This window comes from Brassica napus, chromosome A9 (assembly GCF_020379485.1).
Source record: "Brassica napus cultivar Da-Ae chromosome A9, Da-Ae, whole genome shotgun sequence".
NCBI classification, from domain to species: domain Eukaryota; kingdom Viridiplantae; phylum Streptophyta; class Magnoliopsida; order Brassicales; family Brassicaceae; genus Brassica; species Brassica napus.
Window position 1 is genome coordinate 35,755,319 of NC_063442.1, and position 14,031 is coordinate 35,769,349.

The 14,031-nt window shown below is 30.4% G+C and overlaps 2 protein-coding genes across 2 annotated transcripts; both read right to left on the bottom strand.

Moving 5' to 3' along the window:
* Positions 1–2,365: 2,365 nt before the first annotated feature.
* Positions 2,366–5,649, bottom strand: LOC106364934 (transcription factor ORG3). Its single transcript, XM_013804411.3, has 2 exons — positions 3,992–5,649; positions 2,366–3,844 (listed from the first exon to the last, which is right to left on the bottom strand). The coding sequence occupies exons 1-2, from the start codon at positions 4,295–4,297 to the stop codon at positions 3,401–3,403; spliced, it is 750 nt and encodes a 249-aa protein (XP_013659865.2). The 5' UTR covers positions 4,298–5,649; the 3' UTR covers positions 2,366–3,400.
* A 2,467-nt stretch (positions 5,650–8,116) lies between these two features.
* LOC125578199 (protein LUTEIN DEFICIENT 5, chloroplastic-like) lies at positions 8,117–10,980 on the bottom strand. Its single transcript, XM_048740538.1, has 11 exons — positions 10,469–10,980; positions 9,791–10,072; positions 9,642–9,713; positions 9,452–9,562; positions 9,180–9,371; positions 8,936–9,097; positions 8,781–8,876; positions 8,608–8,709; positions 8,492–8,524; positions 8,338–8,418; positions 8,117–8,260 (listed from the first exon to the last, which is right to left on the bottom strand). The coding sequence occupies exons 1-11, from the start codon at positions 10,736–10,738 to the stop codon at positions 8,117–8,119; spliced, it is 1,545 nt and encodes a 514-aa protein (XP_048596495.1). The 5' UTR covers positions 10,739–10,980.
* Between the last annotated feature and the right edge of the window lie 3,051 nt (positions 10,981–14,031).

Consider the following 14,031-nt stretch of genomic DNA (forward strand, 5'->3'; position numbering starts at 1 on the left):
AGGTTCAAAGATTTCTGTCCCATTCGGATATTTCTAAATTTTGGTTCGGGTTCAGTTCGGATCCTTGTGGGTTTTGTTCGGGTTCGGATAACCCATTTAAATTGTTTTTAAAATTTAAAATTTCATTATATACTTTAAATTTCTCAAAATCTAAAAACAAAATAATATATTACATATAAATTTGAATAACAGATGTCAAAGTACCTAAAATTAACATATAAATTAGTTTGGTTTGAATATTTGAATTGAGAATCGATAGATATTTTAAGTATTCTTGGTGTTTTGAGTATACTTTACCTATTTTAGACATGTACTTTAGACACTTTGTATATATTTTCAAATATTTTGGAAAACTTAAAAGTATCTTATATATTTTAATATTTTTAATATACATTAAATCTAAAAATAATTAATATATATAGGTATATAAATCTATTTAGGATATAATCGGGTACCCGAAATACTTCGGTTCGGATCGGATCCGGTTTCGGTTTTTTAAATACCAAAATTTTGAATCTATTCGGATATTTAATTAATTTTGGTTCGGGTTTGATACTAATTTTTCGGATCAGGTTCAGTTCGTTTTTTTGGATCCGAGTGTTTTGCCCAGTCCTATATAAAACTATAAGAAGATTACTATTTATATATTGGAAGATGACTCAGCTTGACGAAACCATGTTGCCGGCTCGTGAAATCAGGTGGAATATGCTTTCGTTCCAAACATTTTCTCGATGGTGTAAGCCTATACATAAGCATCTTCATGGTTACATCAGCCTATACATAAGCATTTGATTTTAGTTATCTGTCTTAATAAAGTGCAGCCTCATTATTTAACACAACAAGACCATTATAATATTTTGGTCAACTTGATAGTCATCTAGGTCGACCCTTAAATATGTTTTGATTTAGTTATTCTCCCAAAAAACTGGTAAAAATATTCCCAATTTGTAAATGTGAACCAATTACCCACATTAATTTCATAACTAATATAATACTTTGCAAGTTACAGCTATAATCCCGTTAATTATATGTTTTTAACCAAGCCAAAGAGACCAATTAAACCTCTCCAAACCACTTTTTTTTTCACTTCACCTAAATAAACCAAGTTCAAAGATAACCAAAACTCTTAAAGTTTTTTTTTCTTTGATGTCTTCCTAATTGTATCGTCTTCCTGCTATAATATTTTTGTGACCACATCATCAGTCTATGCTACAACTTTCGTTTGTGTCGTCAATCTTCTCTCATCTATTAAACAATTTTTTATTAGTTGTGAAATTTGAATTTTTTTTTTAAAGAATATTTGGATAAACAGATAAAACAACTAGCTTATTTTAAGGGAAAATTGGATTATATATATTTGGATGATATAACCAAAATTTTGGAACATATGAACAAATGTATGATACATATGAGAATATGATGTCTATTTGAAGCAAGACAAAATCTTTTGAAAGATTGCTGAAGTTATATACTCTGTAGAACACATTTATAAACTTTGGTGTTTATGTCAAAGCATGACTAAAAATCTTTGAAGACTTCCACACATTGCAAGGTAGACCTTTGTTTTGAATTTCGTAAGAAAACTTCCACTGCCATTGTGGTTTGCAACTCAACTCCCTATGAAAGATAAAGCCATACCATTATTGCCTTCTAAATTCTTAAAACCCTTTCTAATTTTTTTTCATCTAAATTTGAATTTGGTGACCAAAAGTTAAAACTAATTATGTGAAATTTATTTTTCCGTTGGTTTAGATCAATGAAACTGTGATGCCCCGATCGCCCACAGCTAATGAGTCACCACACAACAGCTAATTGTTTATGATTTAATATTTAAAGGGTAAGGTTGAGTTTATAAACTTCTATAAATGGTATAGAAGAATTGCTTTAGTTTTTTTGTCACAAATTTAAGTTATTTATGAAAATGATTATATTTTAAAATATTTTTTTAAATGGTATTGAATTTGTGATAAAGTTGAAACTCTCCTTTGGGTCTACGCGTTTGGACATTATCGGTGATGTTAGCTATTGTGATTAGGAAAATACTCTAGAATAGCACTAAAAAAGTTTCTATCACAAATATAGACTCTAAGAATCAAAATGATCAAAATGTTTCATTAAAGAGATAAATATACACTTATACCATTAGGTTTAACTAATCCAAACTTTAGGATTTAGAGTTAAGGGGTGGAGACTTGGGTTTGAGGTTTAAAATTTTATAAAATAGAAAATAAATATTAAAAATTTGAAAATAAAAATTTTAAAAATAGTTTCAAAAAGTATTTTCGAATTACAAAAAAAAAATTGAAAAGAAATAGAAAAAAAGTTTTGAAAAAAAAATTCAAAAAAAAAATTCGAATTTGAAAACATATAATCTAAAACTATAAAAAAATTATTATTTTTTTTTTTATATATATATCTAGGGTATTGGTGTCATTTTACCTATTAAATGAAATATTTTATATTTGTGACCAAAACTTAAAAATAGTCTATTTACGAGAATTACCTTTGTGATTATTAGGCCCTAGTGATTATTTCCTGATGAAACTGCGGTGCTTATTACCGCTGAGGCGAGAGTTCCAATAGTTTTTAATTTAGTCACAAGAAAAAAACGTTGTGCATAGTATAGTATACCTCTGTAATAATTCTGATGTTTGTACGGCAAAGCAAGCAAAGACATACTTTTATGAGTTAGGGGTCAACAAGTAAACAAAATGATCATGTATACAATTTTATGTTGTTAGCATATACATAATCAATTTGTTTATTTGTTGACCCCAAAACAATAAAATTTATCTCATTGAATTAATATATTACATAAATGTCAGGCTGGTTACTATTCATTCAATTAACAACGGTCGATGATCTTCATGTAAAGGTACTATCGATTTAGGGCAAATCAGAATAGAAAAGCTTAGTTTATCATATATCCAAGTAGGCACTATCTATAATAATTACTTTTGACAAAGAAAGATATTATTGACAGTGGGATAATTATGTTTATTCTAAAATAATTATCTGTCGCAAGACTTTATAATATCCAAGGGCGGTATAAATACCCAACACTATTTTTTGGTTAGTTTTGCAATCTACCTAATGCGTACTTCTTTACATATATCTCCAAGATCGATGGATAGACAAACAAACGGCTTCTCATTATTTAATGATTCGTGATTAAGTCTTTAAATGGTAGGACCAACAATTAAATAAATAAGTTTCAACTGCTCACCGATATTTTGCTTTTTTGTCCACACACCGACAAATCTTCTAAACACACTTTATCTCTCTCATTTTCTTATTAAAACATCAAAATCAACTAATTTATTCCTGTAAACTAATAAACGTAAAATTTATTGTAATGAAAAGGACGACACAGTAAAACGGATCGAACATAAACATTTTATCATTTAAACGAGTTTCCACATTTCTCATACAGGTACAAAACCCTTTGACTTAACTCTTCGCAAATTAGCTTGTAATGATCAATCTTGTCCACTTGAAGATGCAAAGTGTAGAAGAGTCGTTCTCCCCGAGAACTCGAAGACGAAACATCGACGAGAACAAACCCATCTTCTTCTAATCCACTAAGCACATGATATATTGAAAAATTGTGAATCTTGGACGACGAGATTTGGACCATTACTTCGTTGTCTCTAAGCATAGTTGCAAAAACGGTGGAGACATCACTAGCAACCACCTTTGGTTGCGGCTTAACGTGACGTTCTCTTTGACCCAATACTCGCACCAAGAGGTCTTCCTTCTTTTGTTTTAGTTTCTTCACTTGCTCTTGCAGCTCCGGTATGTACTGCACACTCCGTGAAACCGTCTGAGGAATACTTAGCTTCTTCTGCAATAAAATAAAGCCAAAAGAAGATAAAAACGGTTGATAACATATTCTTCTCTTCAATAGTACTAAACTAAGTAACTAACTATTGCTAATTGGTTTTGATATAAAATGTATTAAGACGACATATCATAGTAGGTACTTAATTACCGTCTCATTAGAGCCAGGAAGACATGAACTAAGAGATGAGAACAAATAGTTGATTTTCTTGCGACGGTTACGCTCATTAGCATTGTGATTAAGCTTTTTGATCATGACCGAATCGTTGTCTGTTCCATTTCTCTCAGACGGAACAGAAACCCCTAAGCTGGGCTGATGATGAACCGTCTTCGGTACTGGAAAATCAAGAAACGTGTCGTTGCTATGGTACTTATCTCCGACGACGTTGTAGCTCTCGTATTCTACCATCGACCCCCACTGACAGTTTGGGAACAATGGAGTGTCCAATGCATGCATTTTTGTTGATTAAAGACAAATTTTTATCTTTTTCTCTTGATTCTATTTTGGTTGGGATTGTACGGAACCACTGATGAAATACTAATGACCTGCGACATACACACACACGTATATATATATATATAGATAGATAGTACTATTGACCAAATAAACAAATAAATCTCTGTTGTCACATCACAAACACAATACAAAAATTATAACGAGGAATCTTATGTTTGTAAACTAAATTGTAAGCAACTAAGCATATACCACAAGCATATACCACACGCGAATCTCATTTGATAAGATAATTAAGGTGGTACTATCTGGGGCACTTATTTATTTATTGATAAAACTAGTTGAATTTTGTATAAACGAATAGTTTTCCTTAGAATATATTCTCTCTGATTCATAAAAAGTCATATTTAGCCAAAAAATTGTTTCCGTTATACATTACTTTACTTTTTAATTATGAGTTATTAATATTAGTGTGAAAACCCACATACTTTTAATATACTTCATATTAAAATAAATAGTATAAATGTAACATTTAAATTAATATTAATTATATTTAATTTATAAAATTAATATTCTTAATGATAATCTATTATAAATCTATTATTAAAATAAATATTAATTGTATTTTAACTTAATAAAAATCTAATTATTTAATATTTAAAATTATTTAATAGCATGGTGGGTTATGTTATAGTTGATATATATATATTAAAGAAACATTGTACTTTTTGGTTAGTTATTAATTCCAACAAACATAAAAATATTTAGATTATTATGAAAAGGATTATATATCTCTTTTCGATTATAAAAATATAAGATTCAAACTTAGACCAATATGAGACGGTTTAAAAATAGATTAAATATTTCATTATAAAAACATTAAAATTTCAAAATCTACGTGAGAAACTTTTTTCATATAATTATATTTGTACTATATATTTCCATTTAATCATACAAATGTTAAAACACAAATAAATTTACTATATGAATGTATATTATTATGTAGAAATATAAAATATTAAAAATTAATTACATTACATCACTTTTACAACTTATAATTTATTAAGAAATATATATATTTTAAAATTTTATGATCATAATTGTAGTCCGGCTTCAAATATTACAGAGCAGTGAATATATCTTTGCAATTTGTATCAAATATTGTTTTTCGGATGTACAAAAATTTAAAATCTAAATATTAACTAATATATTTAAAACATTAATACATTATTTTTTTTTTTTTTGATATTAGAGTTGAGTCTAGTTTTTATTTATTTGTTGACCCCAGAACAATAAAAGCATCTCACTGGAATAATATTTAAAATAAATGCCAACTCGTTAGTTCTTAATTCTTATATCCACTAGAGCCTTTCTCCGCGCTACGCGCGGAAAAGTGGGTTGATGGTGTACTCCTCGATGATAAGTTTCAATGTTTCTGTTTGTAATAGGAGTGTGTTGATGGTGTACTCCCCGATTTTAAGTTTCAATGTTTTTGTATGTAATAGGGGTACTGATTTATTCAAAATGAAGAGAAGCTTGAGTGCCAAGCTTTATTCAGAGAAACCATTGTTGAGAAATAGTTGGAAGGAATGTAACCAGAGAACTGGTTGCCTGATGAATAAATAGATTTCAGACCGGTTGACCGGTTAATCTCAGGTATGTCACTGGATAAGGAGTTTGTTTATTATGCTAATGGTGCGTAAAGCCGAAAAGTCCATTAAGGGTTCCTGAGTATGAGTTATATGAGGCACTAACGCAGTATCGTTTGTTATGTTTGACTGGATCGTGTATCTTTATTATTCCTGAACTATTATTACTTAACCAAAAACATATAAGATTTGAATGCTCGTAACCCGTTTGCGTAAAGCCAAAACAGTAATATTTTAGATCACAATATTTAAAAAAAAAAAATTAATATATGTGAATGCATACGTAATATATATAATCCAATCCTTCAAACATCCAAACATCAATGATGTGGAAACATTCAAACATCACACATTCATTATAGTTCATTTGACAATGTATTTGTATTAATAATTAATTTTTTATTAAGTATTATTCTCAGCTTTTTTTTGTGAATATATATTTTCTAGATCAGTTGTCAAAAAATCAATTAAACATTTTTTAACTTTATATAAAACAAAGTTAAAAAAACTTTATATAAAACATAGTTTAAAGTTCAAAAATATAACAAAGCTTTTATATTCAAATATAACATAGCTTGCATATTAGTCGTCAAAAAAAAAACAAAGCTTTCATATTAAAAAGAAAAGCTTTTATATAAAAACGGCTGCTCTAATAGCTACTACAAAATACTTAAAAATAATGTGCATGTATCTACTGCGAAATAAACACATTGACTGCATCACTTTCATTTTTTTCTTAATCATTTTAAAGTTTGATTGGTAAAACACAGCCATTCTCTGTGCCTACTAACAATCTTAGTTTCCTCATTTTCAGAGAAATGATTAAGTGGAGGCTCAGTTATAACATGTTTTGTTTAAGGGAGTATCGAAAGAAAAAAAATCAAGCAAGCAAACTAAAAGTTAAAGGCTCAATCAAAGATGGAAAAAACATCAGATATAACAAAAGTAAAATAACCAAACATCAAACTTGAAGAAAAAACATTAAAAATGAGTGTAACCATCGTTATTTTAAGAAAGATAAGTTCAATGTTGCAAAACCAAGGTCTGAAAATGAAAAGAAATGAAGCATAGAGTTTTAGTAACCATAAAACCACCACTAATCACACCTTAGCCACATTTGGCTCTCTTGGGCTCTTCTCCCTCAATGTTTTCAGCAGCCCTTTTCACCCTCTCACCATCGGATTCTTCTAAATTGACTCCAATATCTGGGTCTTCTGGAGTGAGCACCTTTGTCACAGTCAAAGTTTGGGTCTTGCCAGTCAAATTGTGGGTTGATACCTTCACAATGAACTTGCGAGTCCGGCCTATGGTATCAATCAGAGCTTGAGGGACCAGAACCAAGTTATCAGATCCTTCATCCTCGTTGGCCTAACATACATTTAAACAATTGTCACTATACATTTTTAAATATCTTGGGAGTATACAGTTAAATAACAAAGCCAGACAGGTTTGTAACTACCTCGAAATAACTCTCAACCAACTCAGAAGCCTTCTTCCCAGACAGCTCATGACCAGAGTCACCAAAGAGCATAAAAACCGCCTGGTCATTATTGTCGTACACAGATATCTTGGCTAGGTACCTGTATTATGAGAAGATTAATAGTGAATGCATCGAACGCATGAGTATAGGTAAAATGTCTGAAATCGATCGACCAACCGTTGCAAGATTGCAGAAATACCTAACACTGTACCCGAAAAATGATGTGATGCATCTTTCATAAGATATGGAGAGACAACAAAAACCTAACACCCTACCAAGAGAAAGAGTATCGACAACTTTGTTGATGCAAATAGACTATTATCACAATATATCAGAATATTCAACGATTTTACAAAACTATTGGTAAGTCTTTTAAAGATAAACTGAATATTTTACATATATTTTTAACTCTGATGTTTTATTTTCATTATTTCAAATCTACGTACATTATATTTTCAAGTACTTTTTTTTTGTAGAGAAATACAAATAAAACTTTAGTGGATTAAATATAATATTTCTATGTGTTCCTATATATCTCTACTTTTTATGAAAAATGCTTCCAAATATGTATATCCTCTTTTTAAAACATCACAATAGTTGTTTTAATGCTTCCAAATTCTTTGTTTGGACGCAGCAATTTCTAATTTTAGATGCATGTGTTATCCAGCTCCAGAAAATATGAGTGAAACAATTTTAATCGAATAAAATCTGTTTCCTAAAGAAAGCATTGAAATTTAGGAGAAGAGATAATTTATAGATGCAAACAAAAATTGATTCGTGCACCTTCTCCCTGTTCTTTTCGTTGAATGCTTCAAGAGCTTCTTTGTACTCTCGTTCCTACACACCAGATTAGCATCTTAATAATGATCCTCAACCAGACATATAAAGGATTTGGTTATGTGCAATGGCCATACCTTTTTCCTGACTCGGGTTGTGTATTTCAACTTCTTGATATCTTTTAAGGTTGGGAATCTATCTCCAATAACAGAATCAACCTATACACAGAACCAAACTATCATTTTTAACATGTGAATGTTCTTGTATGCAAGAATTAGATGTATCCATTACCTCTTCTTGAAGTTTGGCCACTACTTTGGGATTCTGCAATTACCAACAAAAGTTATACCATTTTTTTATTTGGGAGCAAATTTAACTGTTTGTTGTTATATGTCGACTCTCTTTACCGTTGTAAGAAGATAAAAAGTCCATGTTAAAACCGCAGCTGATGTTTCATGTCCAGCTATAAGCATTGTCATCAAGTCATCACGTAGCTGCTTGCTAGATACCTGAAAACAAAGTCCAAGAATCAATTGAAGCTGATAAAAACTGTTGGAAGAAGACACAAATAGATTGTTACATCGTCTCCTGAAGCCAAGAGAAAGTGAAGGATGCTTGGATCTCTTTCGTTCATATACTCCTCGTGAAACTGAAGCTCCTCTTCCTCTATCATTCTATGTAAAGACAACAGGATGAGGATCCAAGAGGGAATGAACAAAATTCTTGGACGTATACCTTGCAGGTTGCGATCAAATCATTGAGGGTGTCATTGATCAACTTGAGAGAAGTAGCAACTTTCCTCTGACGTGGGGAAATATCTTTCCAGATTGGCATGTCCCAAACAGGAATAGGTGAAACACTTCTATCTTCAGCTTCTCTTAGAACAGTGTAAACTGCCTAAACAAAAGAGTAACACAAAAAAGCTTTCATTTTCGTTAATCCAAAGGTAACAAAACTGAGAGCGGAGGAGGGTTCGAACCTCGATCACACCGGTATCATTGGTTAAGGAGTCAAAGTCGTAATTAAAAACCGCCTTGCCAATAATATCAAGCGTCAAGCGAGAGAAGAGTGATTCCATCTCTACTTCTTCCCCTGTAGATGCAGCTGTATCAAGCTTCTGGCAAAGCCTATCTGAAGCTTCTCCAAATAAACTGATCATAGCTACTACACACTAAAACAAACATAGAAAACGTAAAACACAAATGGCTACTACATTCTCAAACATCCTTTTTTGGTCATAAATTGGGTTACCTTCATATGCAAGGCAGGGACGATGGCACGCCTTCTCCTACGCCAGATCTCCCCATCAGCAGGTATGAGTCCTTTCCCCATCACAAAATCTAGAATTTCAGCTAAAATCCCCTAAGATTCACAAGTAGACGAAATCTATAAGGGAAAAAGACCATTGGTTGCTAAATTGTTAGTGTGTATTGTTTCTTACCTTGGAGTAAGCTTTGGCGTTGTCTTTTAATATATGCTTAGCAATAGAAGGATCCGTCACGATCAAGAACGACTACGGACAAAACCAAGAACATATAAATGATTGGAATCAGAACTATCCTCAATCAATATAAAGCGCAAAACACACACCTTTGCACCAAAGGTCAACCTGAAGATACCACCGTAAGTAAGGAAAAGCTCATAGAGAGGGATGAAGAAAGCTTCGTTACGGACAGCCTGAATAGACCCTTTAGCCTCTGGAACCTTGAGGTAATCTTCGTTAGCTCCGGTCCAATCAAACATCAAATCCAGAACATTGCTGGGAACTCCAAGCTTAGATAAATCATTCTTTAACTCTTTGTTGACAGAATCAATCTTCTTCCTGGCCAAAGCAACTTCTTTCCTCATGGGTTCAGCTAAACCTTCAAGTTCCTAAATATACAATTCAAACCATTAAGCTTCTTAATCATGGTAGTTTTCATAAAAAGGATAGAACTTTGATCCACAAATCTCATTTTTACCAAATGGGTTTTACAATTAGTGATACAAAAGTGGAAACACTCACAAAAGTCCCAATCTTTACTTATAATTTAAAAAAAAAAAAAAAAGAAGCTATTTTTTGTTCAATGTAAATGTCATATCTTGAAAATTTCAATACTTGGGGTCCTACAAATCTCCCCCTAAACATGAATCAAAACCACATAGCTTCACTGCAATAACCCCCCATATGTCCAATTTTTATATCTTAATTTGATTTTTTCTATGTAAGAAACAAAATTAAAGCACAATTCTCAAAAAAAAAAGATGAGGAAGAGAAAGATGTTATACCTCACGGATCAAAGCGAGACGCTTAGTCTCCTCTTCGACACGACCAAGCTGAGCTTGAACCCTTTCCCTAATCTCCATCTTATTCTTCTCGATCTCCTCTTCTTTCGCCCTGATAGCAGACAAAGCCGTCCTCGACATCTCCTCGTCTTCAATCGACATTTGGCTGCTGAAACTCATGCTTCCCGACAGCTGAGCTCCTAGCTGTCGGCTGTGCTTCGCCGGAGGAGCCACCGTCGGCTGTGACGTCTCTATTGCCTGCATCTCCTTCATCTTCACTCGAAACCCCTTTAGCTCTCTCTCTCTCTCTCTCTCTCTCTCTCTCTCTCTCTCTCTCTCTCTCTCTCTCTCTTCTCTCTCTCTCTCTCTCTGGTTATTTCTAAGTGTTTCTGTGGCAGAGAAAAATAAGATATTGAGAGCTTTTCTTTTTAGAACCCAGAAACAGTGTTGTGATATGAACGAAATTGGGATAATATTGATACTAAAACCCTAAATTAGATCGAATCGCATATCCAATTTAGTTATGAAAACAATTAAGAAGTAAGAGAGAGGGAAAAAGAGGAAGTACCTTCAATTTTCCAGGGAAGAAGAAGAATCCAATATATTTTAAGGAAGCCGTCTGACATGGAAGCAATCAAACAAAGCAGGAGGTTAAAATACTATGATTGATTTTCGCAGTTAAGGAGAGAGGTGGAGACGATAACGAAGAAAATCAAACGTTTATGTTATTAGAGGTTCAATTTATGGCTTAGATACACTGGGGAAGAAACGTAGAAAACTGGGGAAGGTGAGAGAGGAAAAGACGATGTTTATGAGTTTTGCTCAGTTTATTTTGGATTGGGCCTTTGCGCTAAATTTTACATCTTACAGATCAAAGAAACAAAACAGGCCATTCCTGGCGTGACGTGGAGAAAAAAAGACACCCTATTGGCTGATTATTATTGAGGATGTGGAAGCATGAGGGGAGCTCTTATTCCCCTTTTAGTATTGTACTAGATCCTTTGTCCGCGCTACGCGCGGATTATATTCTATTAACTTGTTCTATATTTTTAAATTATTTGACAAACTTTGTAGGAAATAAATTGAATCTTAAATTTTGTAGAAAAATTAACAAAATCAATGAAGATGTTGGCGTTACATACAATACTTAATTCGGAGAAACACTGAAGATGAAATGCCGATACATGTGTTTTGGGTATCTATTGAAAAATATTTTGGAAGAGAAATTCTGTTGTCAACAGCGTTATAATTAAAAAATATAATTTTATTTATCAATTAGTTTGAGAAACTTTGTTTTTTTTATGTATCTCCAGTGGTTAGCTTCATTTTTATTCAAAATTCATTTAATTAAAATAAAGAAAAGAATGAAGCAATATTTTACTGCAGTAGTTCGCTTTATTTCTTTCTTAAGAAATATTCCAAATATATTTCATCGCCATTTTATCATTAATTACTAATGATATCTTATACTTTTATATACTAACTAATTTTACTTAACTAATTTTACTTAACTATTTTTTAAAATAGTCCAACACAACAATTATTTAATATAAATTAAACATTATGATATAATAAATTTATTACATATCATGAATAAACCAACAGAAAACATCATAATGTGTAAAAATAACACCATATAGATATATTTTTCTATGAGTGGTTAACAAAAGTGTTTAGAAATAAGAGATGAGCTTATTTGTCTTTGATTCTTTTTAATCAAGCTCAAATTTCTTAGAAATGAATATTCATATGTTCTTCGATATAAACATTTGATTATATCAAATTTTTAATTAACTGGATAATGTTAACATATATAAATTTATTTTGGTAAAAGATAAGAATAAGTTAAAGTTAAAGTAAAATTTTCAATTAAAAATTAATCTTCAAAAAATGAAGATGTGCACACCATATCTTCAAATGTGAAACAACACTGTTCATTATGAAATAAGAAATGAAGTAAGGTTAGAACAAAACTTTCTTCAAAAATGAACTAAATATTAAAATATGAAATGATCTAACCTCAAATCCATTGTCCCTAGTTATAATTTTGGGAAAATATGGAAAATTTCTAAAATTCTGACATATATGTAACAACTGTTATATAATGGTTCATATTTTTAAGTTGGTGTTACATATAATACTTAATTCATCTACCAAAAAATATTTTGGAAGAGGAATTATGTTGTCAACAACATAATAATAAACTTATTATTTTTAATTTTATTTATCATTTAGTTTGTGAAACACTGGATAACTGTTTTTTATGAACTCATTTCCATTTTCTTTATATTATAATATCTTGGTAAAATCTGACAAATTCATAAAACTCCGAAGTATCTGTGAAAACTGTTATATAATAGTTCATATTTTAAATAGATGTGGACGATTGACCAAAAAATAGATGTAATATAATTTGATAGTTTGTTGTAATATCGTAATATGTAATTTTTATTGGATATAAATTAGTGGGGTGAACTGGTCTCTGTAGTGACATTTAGTTTGATTTAGGATGATCACCATAAATCTGATAAAATTAAAGAGGATAATTGTAGTTGATTATTGAGAACCTTCCTAGATTATCTTCATATGGATTATTTATATACTACATAAACAAACTGTTTTATTATATTAATATACTCCTTTTGAATTTAAAGCATTGCATATTAAGAAAAATTAAACACATATTTTGATTTCTTAGTTTTTTGTTAATTTTATTTGTTTCCCAATAAAATTCTACTAATCAGTTTATCATATTTTAATTTATGTTTTAGTTTTCAAGTTAAGTGCATTATTTAAAAAGAACATTAATATTTTGTATGCATTATGCAAATAAAAAGATTAATACATCAATTATTTGTATAGAGAGGAAGTATAATAGAAGGTGAAATTTCATAAGATTACTGTTAGTGAGAAAGCTTTCATGTATTTGTGTTGATAAACATAAGACTTTTCTCCTTTTTAATAAGAAGGAAAACAGAGAGGATACTATTGGCAATATAAGTTAAAATATCTATTTAGTAAATTTACTTTTTTAGAAACTTTTTTTTTGAGTAACGTAGTAAATATACTAAAAATTATATTACATTAGTTTTATAACTAATTATAATATAAAAGTCAATTGCAATATCACAGAAACCGTAACATTATAAAACAATAGAGTGTAAAATGATTGATGAAGATTCACTGAATCCCATGATATGATACTTAAATAAATAAATAAATATTGATAATTGAGAAAACATAATGGAGTATATTTATTGAGTCTTGTGTACAATAATATTTATAAATTGTTTTAAAAACATTGGGCTACTTTGACATACACCATTCTAAGCTCTTTATATGTTTTAAATCTTATTTCCTCAGTTTCATATTAAGTGTTGTTATACAGTAAATATTTTGATACATAATAAGTATTTTTTAGAATATTAATTTTAATTACTAATTTTATATGTTCTATGACTCTTTATATTCTTTGGTTTATTTTTCTACTATTTGAAATATGATTAAGTGTATGAGCAATATTTTTATTAAAAAATATATAAAAATTTATTGTGTATAATTTGTGT

Bases quoted from the DNA above. Each gene is read 5' to 3' on its own strand.
- LOC106364934 (XM_013804411.3), bottom strand. From the start codon at position 4,297: ATGCATGCATTGGACACTCCATTGTTCCCAAACTGTCAGTGGGGGTCG. The intron at 3,845-3,991 runs GTAATTAAGTAC...ATTTTATTGCAG, and splicing joins TTCCTGGCTCTAATGAGACG to AAGAAGCTAAGTATTCCTCA.
- LOC125578199 (XM_048740538.1), bottom strand. From the start codon at position 10,738: ATGAAGGAGATGCAGGCAATAGAGACGTCACAGCCGACGGTGGCTCCT. The intron at 8,710-8,780 runs GTAACAATCTAT...CTTTGTTTTCAG, and splicing joins TCTTGGCTTCAGGAGACGAT to GTATCTAGCAAGCAGCTACG. The intron at 8,261-8,337 runs GTATGGCCATTG...TCTGGTGTGTAG, and splicing joins CAACCCGAGTCAGGAAAAAG to GAACGAGAGTACAAAGAAGC.